Genomic DNA, 27,412 nt, shown 5'->3' on the forward strand with positions numbered 1-27,412 from the left:
AGTCCCTCTAAAGAACATAATCAGCTGAGGCTGCAGAGTCAAGTACTGGAAAGCTAAAGCAATGCCAGACTTAAGATTGCTTTTGCTCATACATTAAGCGACAAATGCATTAGGATGTACTAAGGACTTTTGGAGATGTTTGGACTCTTGTAGAAGGTGGAAGGATCTGTCTCACAAGCAGGACTGATAAATTACCTGAGAAGTGATTTATTTGCATGAACTGTCCCTCACCTGTGGTACCAGTATCCCTTTCCCTCTGTTGATTTTGTCCATTGTCTGTGTCCTCTACAACTTCCAGGAGGTACTAAAACCATAGTGTCTGTGGCACGCGACACAGCACTCTGCAGCAGACAAGGGAAGAGGAGGAGGAGGAGGCAGATGGGGATTTAGTTCCCTGGTTCAGACAACCTCTGAGAGGGATGAAAGGGCATTTTTCAGCCCAGAAGGCAGCAGAGGAGTTTTGAGCCTGACACTTCTGTTCAGGAGCTTCTAGATGGATCACAGCTCTCTGTGGTTCGTTCATGGCTTATTCAGTCTCCTTTGGTGATGAGCTGTCAGTCACTGCCAGCAAGGCACTGAAAAAGAGCTATAAAAGTAGTGCTGTTTTCTGACCCTTTAAAGGTTTACATGGCCAACCCTGAGGAGAAAAGGAAAATTTACCCACAGCAGGTCAACAGAGGGCAGAGCAGCTGAACGATGCATGGCCAAAGTAAGGCAATGAGAAGCCCTCTTGCCTACCTAAAGGGAAATCTGGCTGAGGATGGGTGAGGGCTGTCAGGGGCAGCTGGTACAGATGCTGTCCCTCTTCCCTCACACCTGTCTAGACTACTGGCAATATAACAAGGTGGTGAGTTTCCTCACTGACTAAATACTTAAGCTTATTCACAGCTTATGTTGCCAAAAATAAAACTAATTTGCTGAAATGTTCCATTTAGTTCTATTATTATGGGAGTAAGCTTTGAAAAATGAAAATGTTTTCAGATTGTCAGTGCTCTTTTAATGAAATTTATGAAAACAGCATAAAGAAAAAGAAAAAAAAAAAAAGAAAACCCTTTACCACCTTTTGTATTTATTTATGAAAAAAGTCCCTTTAATTTCCCTTTAGCTTTAGGTACAGACCTTCCCTCTGCTGGACACTGACAGCAGACTCAAGCAGATGTTGCTCTATCCTTGACATGCAGGCTGAAATTCCATCTTTCCCTCATAGCCATGAGGTATAAAAGCATTTCTCAGTAATGAAAAGAGAGATGTTGTTGTCATCAAAGCAGAGCTGGAGCCCCAGACAAATACCTATGTATTAATCTACCATGGGCATCATGTAGATTTGTTCCTCTTGGCTCTTGCAAAAGCAGGTAGAGACTTGGATGTGCTTTAGCCACAGGAACTTCCCTGTGGACATCAGACAGTAATTGCAATACCTATGACTGGGTAAATATACAAGACAATTGTTGTCAGCTTTGTTTTTGTTTGTTTGTTTGTTTGTTTTACAAATACTGTTCTAAATTTGGTTTACATGCTAATACACCAGTGGTAGAGACAGGACAAGGTTGAGAATCAGTTCATAATTACCTATCACTTTCTATTTTGTTTAACAAGTTTCTTTTACTCACTTGAGGAACCATGAAGAATATGGAGTGCAAACTCACATTACTTCACATCTCCAAATCTGTCACCTTTAAATCAATGCTAGTTAATAATACAGGTAAGCTCTCACTTAACTAACAATAGTGATACAGGAGATACATCTAGCTCCTATTTCATATCCTGACACCGGTTGTTAGGAGTGTTGCTAAATACACAAAACTCTACTGCCAAGGACATTAAAAGGAATTTGAATGCTGGATTCAAGCAGCCTCCTGCATATAGCTGAAGATCTACAATTTCACTTAATCATTTAACTAAAGTTGAAACACTGCATGTCCAGAGCTCTGATAAAAGTAAAATAGAAAGTTCCTTTGATTGAAATGGCAGTTGGAAGAAGTTTGCAGCATATCAGTGCTTCTTCATTAATACCCTAGCGTTAGAACTACCAAATGCATCTGAAATATTCATTTTCTGAAACTGTATTTTAAACTCAAGCTTTCTGAAGATGCACAGTTTGGATTTGGGGTTTAAAGATTTTAATAGAGATATCACATTTCAATAAAAATCCACCTCAGGCACAACAAGCTAAATGGCTAATATTCAGTTAGCTCCACCTTAATATATCAAGGCTACGCAGCACTAAAAAGATTGCATGCATACACACAAACATAGTCATACATAGCCAAGAACTGTTTTCTCTTGGTAATGCAAAGTAATAGAGATACAGATGGCATAACACAATTCACAAAAAAATTGTAAGACAGCTGGCACTGAATGTGTTTGAAATAGGGTAGTGAGCATACTGGGAGGATGTAATAGAGTAGAGGATGCGGCGAGAGACCATGTCAGTGCAGACATGCCCAAGCCAATGTCCAGCAGAGCCAATGTTCTCCATGTGACTGTGCAGCACCATGCAGATGACCTGTCTGAATGTACAAATAGTATATCTGTTCCTGTGGAGCACCCGCAGGTGACTCTGCACAGTTAAGACCCAGCCTGGGTAATAGGCATACAGAGAATCAATAAGAGCTGCAGCATAATCTCTTTATTTCCTGATTCACCATCAGAAAAGATACTCTCAAACTTCCACAAAAATCCTTCCATTAAGAAATTTTCACCACGTGTCACTGAGTTAATCACATCCAGAACACTTCAGTTCAAAGAAATTCAAGAGTCTCTGTGGACCTGCGAGACTCTACTTTTTTTTTTCTTTTTTTTTTTTTTTTTTTGTAACAAAGATCAGTGCAGCTTATATCTCTCTTCTATTTGCATCTGGAGCAGGGAGAAAGACAGACAAACAATGTCTTAAACGTCATGTCCAAGCTGGTTGTTTAACCTGACTTGAATCTGCCGGCTGGCAGTTTCTTTTTAGTGCTAACGGCCAGCTTCTCCTCCCACTTCTGTCTCCACAGTGAATTGTTGACAAATCTTTCCAGCAACCTTTTTAAAGACCAAATGCATACAAAGTGTTTTAGAGTGAGGAAAAGAGAGACGGTGAGAGAATCTACATGGGCTTGTGGCTGTGATAACTGCAGTTTGAGAGTATTTTTATTTTCTTCCAGAGAGAGAGAGAGAGAGAAGGGGGGTGGGGGAGAATGACTACAAGCATGTGCTTAGCTACCTTCTGCATGACAAAACACAGCCAACAAATTATCTGCCTACTTTTTTATGTCCATGCAACCAAGATTCCTGCCTAGGGTGCTGGCTTAGTATCTCTGGACCACAGCTCAAGTGCTGGACTTCAAGTGCACTGGAGACCTTTACATGTGGAGGAAGCCAGGCTAATGCACTTTCTGCGTTGCTAATGTAGGCTTAGTTCATGGCTGAGAAAATCAGTAGAGTTTGACTCAAATTAATAGAGTACAGTGGGAACATTTGAGGGTACACAATCAAAAGGAGTGGATCCATTTGCAATTTGTTCAGTGTACCTGAATCTCATGGTGACTGGCCTGAAATGCTAATCAGGTCAGGTTTTGCCTTTTTGGCTTATAACTGCAAGTTTTACAAGGCTTTCTGAACGAGGATGATTTAATGCCTCATTTGGCACCTGAAGTTTCACCCACACCAAACAGTGTATGTACTACATCAGAGGAAAGGGGAATGGCTCAGTGTCTGCACAGCCCCTCCTCAACATCATGGCTGCGCTCAACCTTGCAATAGGTCTTCTCTACACACAGCTGAAACATGTAGCCTTCAGACCAATAGTCTGCAGTCACAAATACAGATTGGAAGCTGTGGATTAGGAAATACGCCCCAAATGCATGTGATGAAATTTTCTACTAATGTGGGGACTGCAGATGTATTATTCACTGGATTTGTAGTCTGTGTTTGCTTAATTCTCCTAAATGTAGCTTCTACCTGGACTCCTCAAGGCACTAGGCTGAGATTACAGAGCACTTTAGCACTTAAGAACCCCCTTGTGCTAGGTGTTGTACAAATACAGAACAAGGAGACACTTCTGAATGATGAGAGGTGCCCAGTGAATGTTATGAAAATAAAAACATTCCAGAAATCTTGTTATGTCTTCATGCTGCCTCTGGTGGAATGGGCTGCACTGAAATGAGCTAACCCATGGCTGTAGTCAGACCATTTGTATCTGAACTTCCTTCTTGGTGCATCATGTCAGCGCCATATACTGCAGAGATGTACAGGCTAGCTTTAAACACGTGGGTTCATGCAGGTAGTATTGTGCTGAACTTTGCTTTGCTGAGATGCTGTTTCTAAGACCCCTGGAAACATCTGGGTTAGCACAGTGTCCCAAACAGGATACTTAGGTTTACTCCAAGGAGTGTGCCTAGTGAATGAGTTATCTCTTACAGCATTGGCTCTTGTATGAACACACAATGCTGCCCAGAAAGAGGGAGGTGAACCCTCAGTTCCCCATGCCGTCTCAGAGCAAGTGAAGAATAAACTAGAAAGCTACTACTTTTTTTTTGGCATTTCTCAGTCTGCACTGTACACCATAGACAGCTAGTCTGCCAGCAGCTAACAGCATGCTAGCAAAAGCCCTAAGCTCTGAGTTATGGTAGAGAAGTTCCCAGGCAAAAGAAACTACGATGGTAGGGTCCTGGGCTCCCTGTTCATTAGCTATTCCTCTTCAAGAGCTCCCAGTTCCGTTTTCTCCTCCCACCTCCCTTTGGGGAGAGCAAACAGGATTTATTTTTTTCCTGTAAAAGTATTCATCTCCTGCTGCTGCTGGACACCACATAAATTCTACAGCATTGTGATGGCGCCACAGTTTGGGAAGGGATTAGAGCAGTGAGTGCAGCAGGGTACCACCGGCATTGTTAGCAGGAGCTGGAATCGGGAACTGTACCACTGCCGCATTCCTCTCCAAAAGCTTCAAACTTTGAGCTCCGGGAGCGCATCCTGCACTGCCCGTGCACTCTGGGAGCTTTATCTCGCAGCCATCCGGCCCCCTGGCCAGGCAGCCTCCTTCCCTCCCGCCGAGCGGTCTGTTTCCTGCTCCCTCCCTCAGTAACACCGAGGCGTGGTGTTACCGTGACCGCGCCGAGCCGGCCACAAGGCGGCCATGCCCACCGGCGGCCGCCAGAGGGCGCCGTGCGCCCGGCCGGGCCCCGGAGCGGCCGATGGGCTGGTCCGCGCCCTGCCGCGCCCAGGCGGGGAACGGGGGCGCCGGGGGGCCGCGGGTCTCCGCCGGCCGCAGGGGCGGGAGGAGCTTGTCCGGGAGGCGTGGGCGGGAAGCGGAAAATTTCCATGTCGTCCCCCGCTGGGGCCAGGAGGCATGGCTCTTGGAACGGACAAAGACGGGGAGAAGGTGTGGATGAGCGCTATCTAGCAACTTCTGGATGTCTCTAGAAGGAATAGGGGGCAGCCATATGGCCTGGGTACCCCAAAGAGAGAGGGTGGTATGGGGACTGTCAGGGTGTCCCGGTGCTTTAACAGGTTAGGAGGTAGGGGAAGTTTCATGGCAGCTGCAGGTGGTTGGTGTAATTCCACAGGCACTACTCAGCATGCCACTAAACCCTCTCTTTCAAAAGTAGTTGAATAGTGATTTGGCATAGCCGGCTGCTGACATAACATTATTTACAGCAGTCAAAACTAAAACTGTTTGTGAAGGCTTGCAGAAGGAGCCTGAAATACTGAGTGATTGGGTAATAAAATGGCAGATGAAATTCATTGTCAATAAATGCAGACTAATGCATATGGAGGAGAACAACCTTAACTGTATGTGCACAGTGATGGACTCTAAATGAGCTAATACCACTCAGAAGACAGATTTTAGAATCATTACATATAATTCTTCCTAAACATCAGCTCAAACATAGCAGTGGTCAAAAAGACAAATGGAATATTAGAAATTATTAGGAAAGAAATGGAGAACATAGTAAAAAACATTCTTTTTGTTACCATGCAAACCTGTGCTGTGTTCTCATCTTGAATGCTATATGCAGTTATGGTCTGTCAGGAAAAAAAAATAAAGGCAAAAATATCTTGAGGTAGGTGTGGAAAGGACAGAATTAGAAACTTCATAAAGAGGGTGACAAGGTTGACAGGAGAGAGGGAACAATTTATTAAACAGCATGTTTAGTAGAAGAGCCATAGGTACTCAGGAGACAATGAAAGTGTGGAACTCATTGCCCCGGGAAATTTTAAAAGCCCCACGTGTAATTAAATTAAAACAACAACAACAAATAAAGCTGAGGACATTAGGCCAAACAAAGGCTATATTTTTGGAGTGATGCAGATACAATTACAAGCTCAGGAAGTAGTGTAGTTTCTAGCTCCTGGAAATTTATATTGGGATTGGAGTAGTCACTATATCCCAGTACTGCTTCTAACGTTCTCTCTGATTATTTTTTCTTTTCTTTTTATCTGTTGGGCTGCACAGACCTTTGCTTTGAACCAGCATGGCCATACTTATATTATTATGCTACAGATATAGAAATATTTTGGTCCTAAGGAAAAACAATGGCAGAATTCATTGATTTAAAGAATAGGGAAATCAGTTCTGCCACTAGCTGGGTCATGTCTCACTGTGCGAGGTGTTGCATTGATTGAAGCAAGACTGCTGGCACAGCATGAGCAGCTTGTAACAGGTAGCTTTGAGCTACACAGAAAGTATCAGTGACTAAGAGTGGGATTCATTTCAGCTAACTTTAGCTGGTGTTAAGAGCTAGGTGCTTATTCTTTAGGCAGCCGAGGTACTTCTTCCTGTCGCAGCATTTCCACAGTACCAGATTTGCCAGAGGAAACAAGGACAAAACACATATCATGTTCCCGGAAAGAAAAGCAATGAAAACATTAAGAGCATAAGTCACCTCTCCTGCTTTTCAACACCTGAAATAAGAAATTGATATGGTGGGGTATGGACATCTTGGGGTAAAGACATGAAGTAAGAACTTACTTTCCCCAACAAAAATAAATGTGACACTTTGCTCTTGGGATGTAACAGAGTAAAGATGTAACAGATGTCTCAGAGACAGGACAAATGAATAAAAAAAAAACAGAAACAGCATTTGCATTAGAAACATAAATATTTTAGTTTGGTACAGGACTACAGAATAAGTATCCCCCTTTAGGCCAGTGGTGAACTGCTGGAGAGTTGCAGCTGCTTTTCCTAGCCAGGGTTGCATCCCCAGAAAGAGCTTCTCCTAGTAAGGAAGCAGGAAGTAGTACTCCTCAGAACTGGATCCTAACTACTAGAACAAGCGTGACTTAGATTAATAGTAGACCAAAGCAAAGCAGAATGTTGCATAAGACAGTACAAAAGAAAAGATACTTGTCAGGAAGAAGTGGAGTAGGTCTGGGGGTTGGTAATCAGGATCTGTTCCAAGGATATTGAATCTCTTTTTTTTTTTTTTTTTTTTGTAATTGCTTATGTAGTGGCTGGTCTCCAGTTCTTCCCCTTGTAGTGAGGCTTTTTTTGTTTGCAAGAGAAAAGCATAATGGATCAGACATTTGAGTAAGTAATGAAAACCTAGCATATTTGTTCCAGAAACAATTAGGAAAAATGGCAGACAGCATTTTAAAATCCTGAAAAACTTCACAGCTTAGAAATGTTTCTCCCATTTTCTCCAAATCTCAAGCCTTATTTACTTTGTTTTTAAATGGTCATTCAGTAAATTTTTGTTGTTGTTTGTTTGTTTTGGGGGAATATATATATACTTATTTATGTATTTATAAGCATAAAGGAAAATAAAGGGATAATCTTTTCAGAGGTGAGTACATAGGGCCTGCCAGTCAGCTGGTTTCTTTGGTATACACAGTTAGTTCATATTAATTATCATGTATTGCAGTGGTGCTTAGCAGCTGCCACTGAAATTGAAGTTCCCTTGTGCTGGATCTGTAAAAACATGAAGGAAGAGTCCTAGCTTTGAAGCCATCAGAGCTTAACTAGGTAAGAGAAGCCATGACAGTAAAGAGGAGACATGCCTCCACAGTTTAATTTCTTTGACTAGCCTTTTAATTTGTAAAGGAACATCCACCCAAAACAGTGCTTGATTAGAAATCTCTGGCCAAGCTAGTGCCTTGAAACAGCCCAGGGCAGTACCTACCACACAGCGGCCCTAGAACAAGCTCCAGATCCAGAAAATCCTTACAAATGGGGTGCTGTGCCTGTACCAAGTCCCTCCTGTGACCCAGGCCAGTATGGGAGAGCTGACATGCCGGTGTGGTTTCCACCTCTACAGCAAGTCTGTGGAGAATTGGCAGAAGCACTATCATCCATCTTGCCTGGAGTGATAAACATGCACCTGAACCTGCCTATGTGTCCCAAATGAAGAAGTCCTCTGTACGCCTTAACCACAAATGTGGTCACATCTAATTGCATGCCATCTACAGTGGAACACAATCTCTAGGAAGAAATCATATTTTTTTTTTCAGTGTATGTTGGTTTTAGCTACACCTACTGTTTCTATATGTTTTCTGGGTATCATGTTCTTTTTGTCAAAAAGGAAAAAAAAGTTGCTATTAGTGCTCAATGTTATTTCAATATGATGGTAATGCATGCATTAACAATGCATAGGTAGATTAGATATTTAACATTCAGTTGTAGTTCTGGCACAGTTTGAGGGCATGAACTGTAGCCAAGAATATATGGATTCTTAAAACTGTTTCCTGTGCTAAATCTCAGCATCAGCCTGTCCATAAGTAATGAGAAGAAGGACGATGTAAAATAATGGTATTGTTCAAATAGTGTCACCTCTCCCTCCCCCACATTTTTTAAAGAAATGTATTGCAAACATTCATAATGAACCTGGCTATCTTTCTCATGTTTTCCTTTTTTCCTCATCCTGGTGGAATCAGTGCTCTATATTACTCTTTAGATTCAAGAGATTATAGCAATCTTCTCTGTTTTTCATTAGTTGAGCTGATTCTGTGCAAAAGCTGTTTAAGATTCATGAATGATTTTGCCTCTGCAAAGAATAGGAATGTAGCTGAGGAAAAAAAAAAAAAAGGAGAGATGTCCAATATTCCATTTTGACCATGGGATACTGATGAGAAACATGCACACAATTAACTTACAGTGAAATATAACAATTTATTCCTTCAAGACTGTTTCCACAGACTGTGGTGTGCTCAGGTCACTGCACCCAAGCCATTTGCATGAGCAGAGTGTTGATGCACAGGCATACTCATGTTTTACTGGGTCTCTGTGGAGACATAAGCTCCCAGCTTATGTCCATACATTTTTCCCAAGCTGGGACTGTTTAGGTCTGTGGTTTCTGCTGCTAGGCGACATTGTTCCAGGCTAAAGTTTCTTATTTTCTCATCGCAGAAACCTTGAAGACAGGACAAATCTCCTGTTCTGTTGGTTGTTCATCCTGAAAGCGGGAGGGAGATGGATCTCCTGTCTGCCCACAGGTCAGCTAAATAGGTGATCCTGCCTGGGGCATGCTGTATGGGTGTCTGGCCAACTCTCCATACTCCAGCAAAGGGTGGACTTGGCCTTGGTAATTCATAGGCCTCATGTCTGCCTACAGTTCACACCTCTGAGTGGATGCAGAGATCATTTTATCTAAGTAATAGTAAGCCTATTGTCATAGACATCTCATAGCAAGAAGAACAGAATAAGTAAAAAGATTCCTACTCTAGTGGGCTTATCATGCTTAAAGGTTCCAGTTACAACAGTCCAATGTGGTGCAGTTCAGTACAGTGCCTTTCAGTACAATGCCTTTGTGCCTCCTGATCCTCCAGGCAATAGGGGAGACTGATGTGAGTGATTCACATATTCTGGATCTGTTCAGGAGACCACCGCTCCCAGTACTGTGTAATGTCTGCTTCTCCTTTGAGGCCTGTTTGTCAAAAGTGTTTGCAAATAACACAGGTCCGTCCTACCTCCAAGCTTTCTCATCCTATTTCTGTAAGGCACTTGGAGCAGGAGTGTAGCACTGAACACATAGTCTGAAGTATTACCTTCAGGCTTATGTTTAGGCACATTCATTACTTTCATTACTTCATTACTTCCTTGGATCAGGGCCTTAGCACCCTGCAGTCACCAAGTGAACAGCCCTAATGTGAAGCCAGTGCCAGCTCTGAGTGGCTAAGCAACAGAACTGGCACATTATATTGATGCTATCTTCTTCATTAAGAAAGATGATTCAAATATCATTATTTCTTGAAAAGCATCCAGCCTGTGAAAAGATTCAGACACTGTTGATCAAGTTACCATGGATTTCTTTTGAGACATTCAAGCTATTAAGAACAAGAATGTTTTGTCTGAAATGCTATACAGAAACCTACTGATAGAAATAATCACTTGCTAGCTGTTACCTTTCATCTTTTGTACACGAGTAGAAGTTTACCATGTTCCTAATTAAAGTGAATTAGATGAATTTGTCCTAGCAAATCAGGGCATTCAGAGCATAAATGTTTTCTAGAAAGGGAAGAGTGAAAGGGTCTTCAAACAGTGAGTCCAGAAGAAAAGATTGTGAAGATGGACAGACATGAGTCATAAAGAAGGGGTACTGTAGGTGTCCTTCATACCTCTGTTTAATGCTTTATCTTCTTGTACAAAGGAAATTAGTAACATTGTACCACAGGCAGTAACACATCTTCATTTGAGAACATAATTTATTGGAACTTTTTAAAGAACCACTCACAAGTGCATATAATGGGAATTGAAGCCTTTGAGGCACCCTGGAACATGTAGGGTCTATCAGCCACATAAAGGTCATTTCTACTCTCTAATCCCACTCTGGAAAGCTTCCCAGATAACCTCTGGAACACAACTGTAACTATAGAAGTAATTATTTTCACTATGTGTTGCCAATAAAACAAAAGAGGGACTGATCCCCAAAATGTATATGGGCTTTGGTTCTCATTTACAAAAAACTCTTTTTACAAACTGTGGTAGCGTAAAATTGATGAAGATGTGAACAAAATTTAAGGAAGTGGGTAAATGGGAGCAGCTGCTCTCCAAGCTGTGGCTAAGAATTTATGTGGGATTGGTAAATGCTATAAGCAGACCTGCAGACCCATCAACCCTCCTCCCTTTAAATCTATCCCTGATGTAACATCAAGGAAAAATGTAAAAAGAAAATAATATTTACTTTCACCTGAAGGTCCTACTTCATTGTAGGGATAATGGGAATAAGAATCAACGTCTTCACACATGAAAGTGATACTTGTTACTGTAAGCCTTTGCCCTGTCTTCCTCAGGGTTATGAGGAGTAACTGTGCCTGGTAGCACAATTGCAGAGTCTCCCTCTGAAGCTGTCTGAGGTTTCGAAATTGTTTCAATCCTTCCCCAGGTTTTGAGAAAGGTTAACACAAATATCTCCTCTTTAATTTTTAATCTAGAGGACACTTAAATGCTGAAACCGAGAGAAGCCCAGATTTCACTCACCTCTCTGAACGCAGCTTGCTCTGGGGCAGAATACAGTCACTTTTTAACAGGCTGTAACAAAACTGCTTAATTGGCTGGGGCAGGACAGGAGGTGACTTAAAATGTAAGAATGACTCCTTGGTGAATATTCCCTCCCCCTCTTTGTGCTGGGGAAGAATCAGTAACTCTATTACAATTCCTTGGGAATCAAACAACTGCAGAGGACAAGCTGAGGCAGAGAAAGAGGAGTCACATTTCTGCACGTCACAAAGGAGATTTAGAGATTCATTATTTAAGCTCGTATCTTCCCACTGGGACTTGGGGAGGATTATGACCTGCCCTCACTGAGAGCAAGGTGACTTAGCTAATTTCTTCATTTTGTTTCCCATGGACTGCACTTCCTCCCACGCTCCAGCTCTCCAGCTTCGTCCGCTGATTTTAGTGGGGGTTCCCAAGTTCTCTGCAGCAGGGCTTCACTTGATGAGGAAGTTGCTGGTATGCTTCATGCATCACTGGGCCTAGTTCTGAAAGGACAAGAATGTGGAGATTGGGTTGGCTCTCACATGGGTCCTACTATTTTGACATGTCACCCTTTTGATACATTGCTAATAGCAAACACTTCATGGCAGCATCTTCAAACAGCTCGTGTTGGGGAAAGGGGAGAGAGGAGAGAGTCAACCTGTATCATCTCCTAAATGAGAAGGGATACAGGATTTGCTGTTCAGTCACGCACTGAAAGAGAACATGTGGTACAAATGACTTGTGCTACACAAAGATAGTGTATCTGATGGTTTTGGGAGCTGTTGAGCTTTCTGGGTTATGTGTACCATCCAGGTAATGCTGCCACACTTCTGACTGGGATTTCCTGGATGGGAACATGCCACATGTGAGGAGCTAGGCAATCCCTTGTGTTATCACATCTGTTATATCTCAGGTCATGGTAGAAGCAGGAAAATCATGAGATCAGCATGCCAGGCTTATGGGGATGGCCAGTACAGTGTCCTGCTGCTTTGTTTTTTGTTTGTTTGTTTGTTTTCTCCAGCACCACAAAATAATTAATTAGATGTGAACTGGCTTTTTGCCTTTGTTCTGCACCTGAACATTTTAGTTCTCCTCCTCCTCAGCTCCCAAGCCGCTGCCTGCTGGCTGTTCATCCTTGCCTTTCTGCCCAAAGAAAGTGGCTACAGTCACTGCTGCCACCTCCTATTTAAACTGATTAGACTAACCCGGATGGTTTTACTTGGCACAAAGAAAGAAATGCTGACACTAACCTCTGTGTTGTCTGGTTCAAAAGGATGCTTAGCTGTAGGGGAGGGAAGGGGTAGGAAGAGGAGGACAGGGGACAAAACAGATGAGCAGTTGAAGTAGTAACACCTAGCAGCACAGCTGGATCTGAAGGAGGATGTCTGTCCACAGCCTCTGAAAGCAATTAGACTGAAGCCTTGAGTCGTCTGGCACATCTGAGAATGAGCGCTACTTATTTTTTTTTAATTAAATTGGGATTTGGATATTTATTCTCATTTCCAGATTGTAACATTCATGGGCTTGTGTGTGCTGTGTTAGGGTTGAAGATGAGTTTGGTTTAATTACTGGTAGCAACCCCTCCATTAGATGCTATGTATCACATGAGAAGACAGTGATGGTGATTTCTAAGGTGAAGTGGTACTTCTGCTGCTTTTCCAACAGTCTACGATGCTCCAAACCAAATCATCTAAATTCAAAGTGACATGGAATTTCTGAAGAGTTCGTCTTTGGAACCTGTTTTTTTTTTTTTTTTTTTTTTTTTCTTTTTTTTTCTCCTGCTTTTTGCATAATCCTTCCTTTACTAAGCTGCCTTAGGAGTGTTGTGCTGTATTCAAGAATACTCATGCCAGGGCATCCTGAGACTGTGTGAAGTACAGCAGCCTTAAACAATGTTTCTTCAAACACTTCTATACATGTTAAATTGTGCATATATGTGGTGAATTGTTTCTTCACTATTTATGATACCCATGTGCATAGTCTTTTGCCCAGCTTTATGAACTTTTCACTTTCTTTTTATATTTTGTATATTTTGTTTATATTGTATATTGTTTTATATTGTTAATTTTTATATTATTTGTTTTTATATTGCTTAGGACTGGAGAACATGATTGCAGTTTTCTATTAGATAAGAACAATTTACCAAAATCTAAACATTTTTAAGGATGTATTAAATTAATCTACATCATCTTGTGTGAAATTGCCTTGGCGAGCATGATGGAAATGTTTTGGTTAAGCTTTATCAAACCAATTTCTAGCTCTAATCTAATAGCTAAACTGCACAATTTTGATTTTTAATATTGAAAGTTTATCTCAGCCTGCCATACAAAATTGAAATGGCAATCTTTATATATATCTGATAGTTGTCCAGTTTACCTGCAACTGTAGTCAGACTGTTCAAGGTGGAGCAGACTGTCCCAGAAGGGATCACACAAAATAACTACAGTGGCTGTTCATTCTGCCACTGTTTTGGACTCTGATGCAAAGGGGGCACATCTAAACTGTACAAACCAAGACAGGCAAGACAATTGCTTGCAGGTTCCTTAATACCCTGGGAAAGGGGATATTAATTTCCTGCTGGTCAATGCAGATATCTCTGCTGTCTCTTCAAGATGCCATACCTGATTTTTTTAGTGTGGTGTCTGGTTCTGCCAAGATGTACTCCTTCCACAGCTTCAGGCATGGTGACGTGGGCAGCTTTTACCCAGCCCTGCAGGCATTGATGGGAAGCTTTGTTGAAAAGCAGTTAAGCAGTCTCATACAGAGCACATAGCAAGACTTGCTGGAGGCATTTGGAGAGCTTGACCATGCACAGAAATCTGTCCCACCACCACCTCCAATCTCTGCCATCATTTCTGCCTTCCCCCAAGCACAAGGCTGAAGGGTCAGTGCTATATATCATTTATAAAATTAAAAAATGGGCAATGTTTTCTATAATTATAACACTCTAAGCCATTCTTATCATTTACAATACAGCTATAGTAAATGATTTAATTGTGTGGCACCTCTTTGCCCCTCACAGCAAGTGCATAACACTTATTAGTTTCAACAGGAGTTATGTGCACATAACTGCAAGAAATGAATATACCCCTTTGATTACAATAAGGTTAGAAGCAGCAGGAGTCCATTATGATTAGCAGTAAAATGAAGAATTTTTCATAAATCATAAATGTTTCTTTATAATTTCCATTTCTCCTTATCCTTTTTCTCTGTGTGCTTCTAAAAATTTTTATTTTTCTCCTAATTCAAGCACTTTGCAATTGTTGCAAAAGCTGTGATTCATTATAAGCCAAAATGAACTTGCTTTTTTTTTTTTAATTTCCAAAGGATCAATTATACCTAAGAGAAAAGGAAAAAAAAAAGGCTAAGAACAAGTGTATTAAAATTACTCTATAATATTTGCCTGATTTGACTTTCTGCTTCTCTTCCCTAGAGCTAGATCTGACTTGAATGTCACTTTGCATCCTTGCAAAGTCTGCCATGTGCTAAAGTTCCCATATGCTTAAATGGCAACGGAAGCACTGTTAGTGTCACCTTAACTTCTCCAAAGCAGTGTAAGGACTAGAGGGAAGAAAATGCTACTGGTAGCTGCACTTTTACAGCTGTTATGACAATATCTGCCCAAGGTAGTACTTGGTAACGTTTTTTTCTTTTGGTTGTGAACCTCTGTTCTGGCAAGGTATTTTCTGAGGTGAAGATGGTATGGGGGGGCTGTGTCTTTTAGTATCCGTGCCTTCTGGAGGTAGGACAGTGGGCTAGGCGGACTGCAGCTCTACTATGTCAGGTCCTGTATTTCAGACATATCTGCATAAAATTGCAATTCAGGCCAGTGCATATGCTGTGCAAACGGCCAAGAATTACATCCTTCTTTGACATTACAGAAGGCATTTGTGCTTGGAGAACAGGGAATTAAAGATCAACAGAGAAAATCTTTGACACTTCAGGTGGAGTTACATATCTCAACAAAGGATGTAGCATTTCTCTGCTGACATAAGCTGTTTTTCCCTAGAACAGATTTGGAACGATATCCTCTGGTACTATCTACTGACCAGTCATTAGAAAGGATTGTTAAGTCTGTTGCCATTTTTGTTGTTTTTTCATAGCTTCTTTGGTGCTGGCTGAGATAGTGCATCAGACATATTGGAATTTGTATCTGGTTCTGGGATGTAGTCATCCCATGTTTCCAAAGGACCAAGATACCCTATGGAGTAACTCTGCTGCCACAAGGAATCACACTATATCTACCATTAAAAAAATATAAAATAATTCCTACCAAGTACTACATGCGTTCATAGCAACAGAGCAACAAGAGCAACATCAACTTGGAATAGGTGAGCTATCGTGACCAGAGGGTTAAAACGTGTGTTCAGCTACATGGATGCAAACATACAGACATAACCTTAGGAAACTAAAGTGAAATCCTGCTGTTATTAACTGTAGCTGTTACAAGTGTATCCAAGATATCTGTCCACATATTGCTGCAATTTTACACTATTTATCTTATCACTCCAAGTGTTCTTCATAAGGTTGACCACTTCCCATTCAAATCATAGTTTTTCCATTGACTTCAGCAGGTGTTAATTAAATCTTGTGAGTAAATAAAACAATTTAGCCAGAACACTGCAGAATGAAAATATGATTTCAGTCAGTTTGAACACTAGAAAGATGGAGTTCGGTGTGAGGATGAATATTTGCTTCCTGTGGTGGTAGGATTCCTTCTAAGAGGTAGAATGGTAGCTTTCTCTTTGGAGGTGAAGGCACTGTTTTTTTGCTTTGCTGTTAAGAGTTGCTCTTCTAAAGAAGCTTTTGCAACACAGCAGAGACCTTTGCCCGAGCTGAAGAATATGGTTAGTGATGATGAGGTCTCCTGTTTAGTGTAGAAAAAGACATGAAAAGCTCTTTTACGTTTATCATTGCTTAAAATTCTACTGGGATTATAGCAGAATGATCCCATGGTGCAATCAAGTAAGCCAGTGCCTTATCGGTTCTTCTAACACCTGCAAACACTAATACCTTTATGCTTCCTGCACTTCGGTTTTCAGAAGTGAACAGAAAAAAAGCCCTGAATTTTTATCATTTTGCTTCCTGCTTAGTTACTTTTTTCTTCCCAGAAGACTTAAAAGCCTGGAATCAAAGCACTAGATGCAAAATGGTATGTTATTTGTATATTTATAAAACCATATTACCAGGTATTAAAGTAAGTGACAACTAGCACTATATTTAAGATGGCAAAACATTTTTTATTATAAAGTTGTTTTTTCTTATATTTCTAGCTTGTGAAACATCCACCTTCTAGGCTAAAATTTCAAATGCTTGGTGAACAGTTTTGAAAAGTTTACTTATAAAGTATTCAGACCATTTCCAACTGAGAATGAGAAGCAGAATACATTTCTCCCATTTTCTCTTGTGACCCTTTTAATCAACTGTTATTGGCAAAATGGCTGATACTTGAAAACTGTGATTTGCCATGGAAATAGCTGCCTAAGTCATAATGCCCAACTTCTTTGTGAAGAAAATTGATTTTTATTTAACTGTTATGAATGTTTGAAAAGCTCATACCAACCATGCATTGTAAAGGCTTATTCTTTTTTATTTATTTTTATTTTGCCTTACAACCCTGATCTTAGAAAGACTTACACAAATGCTTAACTTTACATGCTCTGAGCAGTTCCACTTCTTTCAGCAGGATGACCACAACACATAAAGCCTCTCTGAGGAGCAGGTCTTTATAAAATACTGTTACATGCTTATTTTCTAATTATTGTCATACCCTGCCTGTGCATCTCAATGCATAATGGCCTGGCTACAGTTCAAATGCTGTCGTTGAGTAATGGAATCATAGAATGGGTTGGGTTGGTTAACAATTTAAAACAAGTCTGAAGCACCCAGACTCCCAGCAAAAGAAGCACACTTCTTAGGGTGTACACATTTCTCTCCTACTGTTACGATCTACGGGAAACATGCCCAGTGCAATGAAGGAGAGTACTCCTGAATTTCATTCTGATCTTTTTCATGATTGGACTTCATAGCCTTCTGCCATTTATGGCCTCTTTTTGCTGCTACTCTGAACAAGTGTGGGATCTAAAAGGTGAGAGCTGGAAAGCTGCAGTTTAGGATGCAGTCTGGCTTCACTAAGTAGCCATCCCTCTCCTTGTTCCTGAGGAAGCATTTGGCAGTTGATTGAAAGATGAATATTTGCAATTCCTACTCTGAAGCTGGAACACTAAGTTTTTGGCAAGCCTGGCTGAAACACTAACAAAGGTGTCCAATGCCACAGCTATTAAAGGTGATAAGGAGGCCACCTACTGCAGGAAAAAGGCTGGAAAAGCCTTTTTATGGGGCATTGCCTTCTAGTCTCTGAGCAACTCTTGCAGGTATCTGCAAAAGGAGGTGGAGACAAGAAACACTGAAAGGTAGTTAGTTAGCAAGGATTTGCTTAACAGCAAAACTGAAGAGCTTATGAGTGACATTAGTACATATTTCTTACAAAGAGCTCTAGAAGCACCTCCCAGAGGCCTGTTGGAACACTGTCACTCACTTGGGTGACCCGAGCAAAGGAAAGACAGGTATGGGCTCTGTACGTGCTATATCCTCTGCTGTTTTATGACACTTCCTGTAGCAGCTGTTGACTTGCCTAAGTGGGACAGAGGTGCCCGAGCCAGCCGTTTGCCATCTGGGTATCTCCATAATGCAGTAGTGCATTGAGATGCAAGCTCCAGTCCTTCATTTGAGTCATATTAATGTGACCAAGCTATTAAGCTCTGCCTCAGGGAACCATTACCTAATGTTTCAACAACTGTTTAGGGTAAAATGCCAAGCCCAGATATTGTCCCTACCCCAGCAAACGCTGTAATCACTGGAGTAGAGAGCAATGGTCCATTGTGCTGTTTGACCTGACGATTAACCGTTCCCGTCTGCCTTGTGGCCCATTTTGCATATGGGCTGGGAAAGCCTTACTTATGGGCAAGTTGTTCAACTCAAATGAGTGCTGGGAAAAGTAGGTATGAATCTGTCTTTACTGGGCAGGGAAGGAAACTCAGGTTTTCCACCAGGAAGAGAATGCGCCAAATATGGCTCAGTGCCATATTCAGGCTGCTCTGCATATTGCCCCCCTCTCCCAAAAGCCATAATGTTCGAGGGCCCTTAGGACATGTTCTGGATGCCAGTCTGAGGACATCAGCCCAAATGTTTGGTGCTGCTGCTATGTCTTCTCCCAGTTCTTGCCTTTAGGGACACCAGAGACCCATGGCTGTATTGAGTTTATGTGGCAAGGATTTGGTAGCTGGGGGCTGCAGGGGTGGCCTCTGTAAGCAGAGCCCAGAAGCTGCCCCATGTCAGACCAAAGCAAGCTCCAGCTGGCTCCAAAAGGGACCTGCTGCTGGCCAGAGCCAAGCTAGGGAGTGACGCTGGGCAGGCCTCTGGGAGAGAAGATTTAAGGAAGGGAAAAAAATCTGCTGTGCAACAGCAACTGGGAGAGAGGAGTGAGAAGCAGCCCTGCAGCCCCCAAGCTCAGTGCAGCAGGAGGGCAGGAGGTGCTCCAGGCACGCAGTAGAAGTTCCTCTGCGGCCTGTGCAGAGGCCCCTGGTGGAGCAGGCTGTCCCCCTGCAGCCCATGGGTCCCACACGGAGCAGATCTCCACGCTGCAGCCCCCCCGTGGAGGAGCCCCCGGTGGAGCAGGTGGATGTGGCCTGGAGGAGGCTGCGGCCCATGGAGAGCCCCCTCAGGAGCAGGCCCCGGGCCGGAGCTGCAGCCCGTGGAGAGGAGCCCACGCAGGGGGTCTGGGGGGAGCTGCCGCCCACCCGTGGGAGACCCGTGCTGGAGCAGTTTGCTCCTGGGGGATGGACCCCGTGGTACGGAGCCGTGTGGGAGCAGTGCTTGAAGAGCTGCTGCCTGTGGGCAGCCCCTGCAGGCTCAGTTCGGGAAGGACGGCATCCCGTGGGAGGGACCCCACGGGGAGCAGGGGAGCAGGGGAGCAGGGGCAGAGAGTGACCGTGAAGGAACAGCGGGGATGAAGTGTCAGGGACTGACAGCAGCCCCCATTCCCCATTTGCCTGTGCCACTCAGGGGGAAGACGCAGAAGAGGGAGGACTGGGGGGAAGGTGTTTTTAGTTCTTTTTAGTTCTCATTGCTCTAGCTTGTTAGTAATAGGCAATAAATTATATTAAATTCCTTATGCTGATTCTGTTTTGCCTGTGACAGTGATTGGTGAGTGATCTCCCTGTCCTTATCTCAACCCTTGAGCCCTCTTCCATCATATTTTTTCCCTCTCTTCCTTTGAGGAGGGGAGATTGAGAGCAAGGTTGTTGTGGAGTTCAGCTGCCCAGGGTGAAACCACCACAGTGACAGAGCCAAGAATCAAGAGCCCTGTGCATATTATGCCATCCCTGACTCACATAACAGCTCCTAGGAAGGGATGGAGGGGATAGAGAGGGGTCTGTGCAGGTGAACTGGGTAGGTACATGATAGGATTGTGCTGGGCACAAACACAGTTCATTTTTCATGATTTGCAAATGGCTGTTGGTGATCCATTTCTCAGTGCCTAAGTGGAAGCAAAAGGGTATGTGCGTCACAGTATGTATGCTCTCAGCTTGCACTGGGGGAAAGTGTCAAACCAATTCCCCCCTGTTAGAGGCAGTCAGAGAGCTCATGGACAACAAAGACAGCTTATCTAAACAAAGATGCGGTTGTGTATTGCACACATATCATTTTATCCAGGAGCTATTATGACTCAAGCTTCCTTTTTTTTTTTTTTTTTTTTTTTTCAGCTGATGGCATCATTAGAAGGTTTCTGCTCTGAATTAGAACAGGAACCCTTGAAGGAATAATAGCCTCATGATTCATAGCCTCCTGTTATTTATTTGATCTATAAATTACTTAATCCCATTGTAGAGAGCTCAGGGTGAGGCTGGGGGCTGGGTGTAGTGCAGAGGCTGCCAGTAAGCATTAAGGCCTTGGATGGTGGACTGGCAGGGGCTCGGGCACGAACACATAGCTGGACTGCCTCTCTGGGGCGAGCTTTAAGCTAAGTGGCAGCTTTGTTTGGTGCTGGGGAACTTGCTACCTGCACCTCTTGCTGGTGTACATTTTCCACCAACTTTGAAGAATGGTGAGGTGAGCTGGCCTCACTCCAGTTGAATTTAATCACTCCTAGCTCCTCTAATATTTCATAGCCTTGGTGGTTGTAGAAAACTGTCATTAAACATGCAAAAGCAATACTGACGTTTACTCTGCAAGGAGGGAGAGAACATATGGAGAGAGCCCACGCTTCGTGCACTGCAGCACTTCAGAGACTGGATTAGCATCTCTTTTTTCAGTTGCTAGTCTGGCCTGGAAGGTTTCTTAATTGACTAGTGTTGTTAGCATGGCAGAAACATCAGTGTGGTATTCTGAATGCAGCTGCAAGCATGATCCTAATGCAATTTTATACCTTCTGATGCTTGATTTCTAGTAACTTTCGGTACATTATCACCAATATTCAGCTGTTGACATTGTAAGTGAGGTCACACCTGTTACCAAGATGTCTCTTTATTGGTGACTCACAGTTTTCCATCACTACATCCTCCTCTTGTCCCCCATCCCAGCATTCAGTGGTTGTGTAATAGAGCATTTGCTTTTGTGGCCTTACTCCCTTACTCCATGCCATATAACTTAGGTTAAGAGATAAATACTGCCTACAAAAGCTCCATAAATAATAGATTCTTTTTTTTTTTTTTTTCAGGAAAAAAATCTGTTTTCAAGTACAATTCACAGCTTTTACATAACAGTAAACACTTCTAGGAATGCCATTCTAAGCAGAATGGGAGTGTCTTTCTTTAGCCCTAGTCCTGTGTTTGCAGCTTGATTTTTCCTAAGTGGAAAACACTAAAGTGAGAATGTAAGTAGTAAATAATCATTCTCCGCTAGAGGGAATTATTGCAATGAGTATTTTAGAATCAGTGCTTACAGCACATACTGTACTATAAACGGTAGGAATGGAAGGGGAAAAAAGACAGTTATAATTGGCCTATGGATTTTGCAGTTTCTTCACTCTCTCTTTTTTAATAAATATATACAAGTATGCATATATATTGAATGTACTGAATTATTGCTTCTTCATGGCTTCCTCTAGCACCTTCCAACACTAGAGAGAAAAAGAAATGCCATGAGCTCGAGGTATCTTGATTTTAGGAAAGCCATGGGAGAATCCCAGGCTTGCACATATGCTCTTTAGTTTCAGCATCCTGCATAGCGCTTCTTGGGGTGATGGAAATGGTGTAGGTGTAGTGCCACTGCTTTTGGAGTGAGCTCCGTAACTGTGTTTGATGTTAGAATAAAGTTGGTGTTGGATGGGTTAGACTTCATCTGCATCTACAAGGTGCACTCTGCATCTGTGCAATTCTGTTATTCACCACTCGTTTCCAGAGCAAAAGAAATTAGGGTTATTTTTTTGATAGCTGACTTAGAAACTCAAGGTCAAGTTCTGCTGCTTCTTTGTAGGGTTTTATATCACATCCATTGCTATAGCCTCCAAGCAATTTTTCATGTCAAAAAAAAAAAGAAGTCACTAATCTCTTATAGAGTTTATGGGGCATCTGACAATTTACTTTTTTGGGGTCATCACTCTTTATGGATAGTTGTTCTGTTTGGAGGGAGAGGGAGTGAAGGAATGAGGTAGGAAGAATAAAGGTTTTTGTATTGTTGGGATCACTGATGGCAGTAAAGTCCCCTCCAAGGCAAGCATACTGACATCCCTTAGAGGCCTCCAGAGTGGGAGTGCACTTGCTCCCCACTTGAACAATTTCCACAGAGACTTCCCTTTGATCAGAGCTGTTTTGTTGTCAGTTCTCAGAGGCATCAGCTCAGAAGAGCCCGGCTGTCACCAGGGGTCACAGATTGAAATTTGGTCTTTCACGGAGCAGGGATTCAATCCTTCAGCTTCTTTGAAAAATAAGACTTTGAATTGATGTCAGAGGCTATCCGTGAGCTAAGTAAAGGACTAGAGCAGAAGCTTTGCATGTTTGCTGCAGCTTCAGACATACAGAAAACAGCATTTTATATGAGCTGGAATTGAGTGGCATCCTTAAACTGAGGTCCAGATATGGCTTATTCTAATAATCCATGCTGATGCTGATGAATGCATATATTGTGTTAGCCATATCCTACCCCTGGGAGGAAGAGAGAAAGTTGCCTTGCAAGCTGAATATGGAAAACATGCATTTTTAGAAATTAATGTAAGTCAGTTGCCCAGGCTTAGTGAAAAATTTGGCTGGGCTCTGGAGCTTTGCACCATTCTTGACAAATGGACTTCATCAATGGAGCCACCCTCAAAGCGCATTTGGCCTTGAAATGCCAGCAGGCGGGGCATTTTATTTCAAAGCTGTATCAATTTAGTGAAACCTTCTGTCTCCAGCCTGGCTTGAACTCTGCAGGTTACAAATGCTCCAGCTGTGGCAGTGGATATATTACTGGAGAAGCAGCGTATGTGGGTTGGATATAAAAAGGGGAAGAGCTACTTTGGTAAATAGAGAGTGGGAGGGATGGTGAGAATGACTGCCATGCCTTGGGGTGCTGGACTGTCAGACTGCACCATACGTTAGGTGTTGCTGGGCATGGAGAAAACACAGCAGAAGGCAAACATTCATATAGTGTTTAGGTGCTTCTGGCTCAACAAGTGATCTCTGTTTAGGAGCCAGCAATCAGTCCATGCGCTGAGGGGTATTTGGATGCAGTCATGAGCACCAGGATAGCTGGGGTTGGTTGGAGGAAACAGACCAGACACTTTCCTAAGGCCAACTACTACAAGATTTTAAAGGCTCGGTGGAGAAAATATTTCCATTATTATAGCTTATGTGTGTGGTTACCCAAGGGCAATTCTGCCTGGGAAGCCCTCTCTGTATCTGTGTGTCCCTTAGAGGGTAGGTGCCATTCCAGGCTGAATTGTCTCATGGGGTAAGCATGGGTGGCCCACAAGTGGGAAGCAGATAGTGATAGATTTTGTCCTGGTTCTCTCTGACCTCCTGGTTCCTTCCACTGGTTGGTTCACAGCCCGCATTTGTAGGGATGAATGCAAAGAGATGGAGCAGGTTGTAAGGAACTAAGTGGTGAAGTGTCACAGTGTGGTGTGGGGAAAATAACAGCAGGTGTCCAGTCCAAGGAGAGGATGGTAATCAGGAACAGCTAAAGGCTGGGCAATCCGAGACCTCTTCTCAGCACTGGCTGTGGAAAAGACTGCAGAAAAAACTAGTACAGGGAATGTGAGAAAGTGGTGATGTTGGTGTGGGTCTTTGTGCAGAAGAAGTGCTGAGGGAAGACAGATGCAAGATGAAAGAAGAGCTCCAAACTGATCTGATCTCTTGTTCAACACAAGACATAGGCTTTCATGGGGAGACTTCTTGTGGAGTCTGGCATCTCATGCTGAAAGCAGCTTTTACAGAAAGGCATTCAACCTGACTACCATTTCCCTGGGTATTTTGTTCCAGTGATTAATCATCTGTGCTCCTAAGAAGCTGTGCCCCATTACTACATTGGATTTGCTGGGTTTCACCTTCCGGTAATTAGTTCTTGTTATGTCTCTCTCTGCTAGATTAAAGATCCCTTTTGTAGCCAGTATTTTCTCCCCATGTGGGTAATTATACCCTGTAGCCACACCGCTTCTCAATCTTAGTTTTGATTAACTAAAACAGATTGAGCTCCTTGAGTCTTTCCCTGAAAGGCAGCAGGCTCTTCTGTTCTTTCTTCACCTCCAGTCCTTGAATTATATTGGATGACTCTTCTCTCTGTCCTGCCCAGTTTTGCTATACCTTTCTAACAAATGGATGGCAGAACATGACTCAGTGTTCTTCTGTCAGCAGTACTCAGTGTGGGACATCAGCCATGCCATAACTTTTTTAGTATTTTTATAATAAACAGTATGCTATCAACTTTTTTTTTTTTAATAAAAACCAGAAAGAAGCAAGCAAACAAAAAACAACCACTTTGAACTCTGAACTCCTGCAGAAGTTCAGATATCAGTTGTGCTTGTCCCAAACAGGTCATGTTCAGCTCTTTGTCTGTTATGAATATTAGTACTTTGGGGGATTTATTCTATGGTTGATACAAACTTTGTAAGCTTCACATAAAAATCAAAGGTAGTTTTTATTGTTGTTGTTGTTGTTTTGTTGTGTTTTAAGTAGTCCAGAAATCCAGATTATTACTTTCTTAACTGTCAATAATTTAGTCTTCAGGTTGTGATATGAATTGCTTAAGCATCAGACAGAAATAAGTTTGCTCCACGATATTAACTGGAATAATTCAAACACATCGACTGTTTTCTATTTCACATTCATTTGTTATACATTAGATGTCGTCTTATCGCTTTTGTTAATACATTACCATCAAACAGAGGTTGTCTAGGTGCAGATGAGCTGCTCTTACAGACACATCATTATTTTTCAGGATCCATTGCCTTTGGAGTACTGGATTTCAAGACTTTAATGTTATACTAAACCGAAAGGCTTATGCTGAGGTATGAACATACAGGCATCACAGTGCATGTTCTTCAGGTAAACCTAATCTACAGCAGCAATCACCTAATTCTGATGTAATTAAAAATAGACAGACAGGAAGACAGAGAGAGAAAAACATTCTAACAGATCTGTTGTTGATGACACACACTGAAGGAAACATCAGAATAAACAGATTTAAGCATGGTTAGGAGCTTAGATCATATATTATTTCTTACTGTTTATCACACAAAAGGAAAGGCTTTTTCTGCCAAGCTTGTCTGATTGCTTGTGATGAGATTTGGAGGGCTGCCTTTTGAACAAATGGAGGTTTTTCTCTTCAGTGATCCCAGTCTGGGTGCCTAAACTGGGCATCAGTGAAATGTGACACAAAGCTTCCTTGATCACTGAGCAGGCTTGTGAAGGAAGGTGAGATGAACGGTTTTTGAGAATGGGTGTGAGAGGCACTTTTGCACGAAACAACAACAAAAAAGCTGTCCTGTGCTGTACACTAACTGTCCCATATATGGCATAAAACCATCAGGAACTGGGAATGTTTTTTCCAATGTCACTCTCCACGGAGGGGCACAGAGAGATGGGAGCCTGTTGCAAGGCGGTCAGTGTGAGCCATTTCTGTGCTGACCCACGTGAGCACAGCTCACAGCTGGAGGTAATACCTGCTCCTAAAGGGTGCCTGCAGAAAGATGGAGCAAGCAAATGACACCCCCACTGTACAGATGGCGAGCTGACACACAGATGGCAGTGGCTGAAAAAAAAAGACATAATGGCACACAAGAAATGTATGGTTGAGCAGGGACTTGAGCGTGGTGGGTCGTCCAGGTCCCATGCAGGGGCTGCTGCAGGGGTAGGAATGGCAAGATGGTAGCAGGGACGGGGGGGCTGTCAGGGACAGGGCAAGTGTCTCAAATCAACCCCAGGAGTTGAAACAAAGTCAGCAGTGGGAAGGGACTTAAGCTGGACCACCAATAACACACAGATCAAAGCAGTGCTGTACTTAATCAGTTTCGATGCTGCCTTTGCCATAAGCCAGCACCAGTGTATGTGAGACTCATATGCTCCTACCTGCCAGCCTCATGAGTGCTTTTATGACCACAATCAGCTCCCCTAGGCCGTCAGACACAGTTGTCTAGAATAATCATACAATGGAGGGTACAGGAAAAGAAAGAGAAAGAAAAGAAAACAAGGTAAAGAAAGGAAATGAGAAAGCACTTTGATCAAAGCCTTTTATGGATAGGATTTATTATTATTATTCTAATACCTTTTACCACAGCAGTATGCCTTTCTCAGGCAGAAGATGCCAGCTGGGACAAAACAGGTGCAAAGCTGGTTCACTTTACAACGTGGATCCTTGCCTAATAGGGGCTGAACTCCAGCCATCAAATGCATTTCAATTAGATGCTCAGTTTTGTCCCTGAAATATCAGACAACTCTGTGATTCAGCCAGCTAGGCACATCTTCCAAGCAAAGCCTTTTACACTGCTATAGGTCTAAGCAGACTGTGCCAGGACCCACTCCCATCCTTTGGCTAGTTCATTGCTCCCATAGGAAACAGATTTGGGGAGGGAAGTACAAACACTACAGGGTTTCTGCAGAATAGCTTTGGAAGAAGTCCATGCCAACCCCTATATCCCCAGCCACTTCACTCCAACACAAGGAGCACTAGCATATAAGAATTTCCATACTTCATTCTAGTGAGTTGAGAAACAAACCTGAGTTTCTAGGGCATGCTCCAAAGACCATGACTGAGCATCAGCAGTTTCCTTGGAGTCTAGAGAGGGTCATTACTGAGAGGCGTATTCCTGGAAACTGAATTGGATTTTGCCAGCTCAAGCTATCTCAGAGCACGGGGAATATTGTCAGTAATAGTTCTTCATCTGGAGCCTGGTATCTGGAGAGACTGTTGCCTCAACCATTTTCCAACAAGCAAGAAAGTGATTGTCAACTGTAACAACATCAGGCATGAAACAACAGAGTGCAAGATGTAAGGAAACAGCATCTGGGTTTCATGGTGACTAAAAGAGAAGTACTTTTTTGGCAGGATTCAAGTGACCCTGCAGAGCCAAGGGCAAGACTCTCAGGCAAAAGCTAGTGGACAACGGTAGCAATATCATTAAAACAGTTTCTTATCAGCTGACCTTACCTTCCTATCTGCATTGTCTCTCCTAGCTGAGTGACGCTTTTCCATCAAATGAGGCCAGGAGAAGGAAGGGGGCAGAAATGGCCAGGGCTGCACACTGCACCTGACGCAGAGTTTTCCAAACTAAAATGTCACATCTGCTTCTGGGTAGAAATGGGTATCATTATCTTTTTTTTGCAAATGATAAATTCCAATAGCTTTCCTTAAGTCACAGAGCAAACTCAGGCCACAGCTGAAAAAGTAGTAGCTTACATTCGCTTTAATTGCACATTTTAACTGTTATTAATAAATAATACTACTAAGGGGGAACCTAGATGTCCTGGCTGCAACAAGAGATTTGTTATGGTACATTGCAAGCTAAGTTTACAGCAGAGCTGTAATCATTCTAGAGCCAAGTAG

The 27,412-nt window shown here is 42.6% G+C and overlaps 1 protein-coding gene across 8 annotated transcripts in view; it reads left to right on the forward strand.

The window, feature by feature from the left end:
• The first annotated feature begins 1,918 nt into the window (after positions 1–1,918).
• The window catches only part of LOC308188206 (uncharacterized protein), a 106,651-nt gene continuing 81,157 nt past the window's right edge, over positions 1,919–27,412 (forward strand). For all 8 annotated transcript variants that reach the window (XR_013945245.1, XR_013945246.1, XR_013945247.1 and 5 more), the window contains exon 1: positions 1,919–5,362. Coding sequence is in view for 4 of the 8 variants with exons in the window: in XM_080577011.1 (XP_080433137.1) it covers positions 5,175–5,362 (188 nt within the window). In the remaining 4 variants the exon portion in view is untranslated. The remainder of the gene's footprint in view (positions 5,363–27,412) is intronic.

This window comes from Anser brachyrhynchus, assembly GCF_964034855.1.
Source record: "Anser brachyrhynchus genome assembly, chromosome: 1".
In the NCBI taxonomy this organism is placed as follows: Eukaryota; Metazoa; Chordata; class Aves; order Anseriformes; family Anatidae; genus Anser; species Anser brachyrhynchus.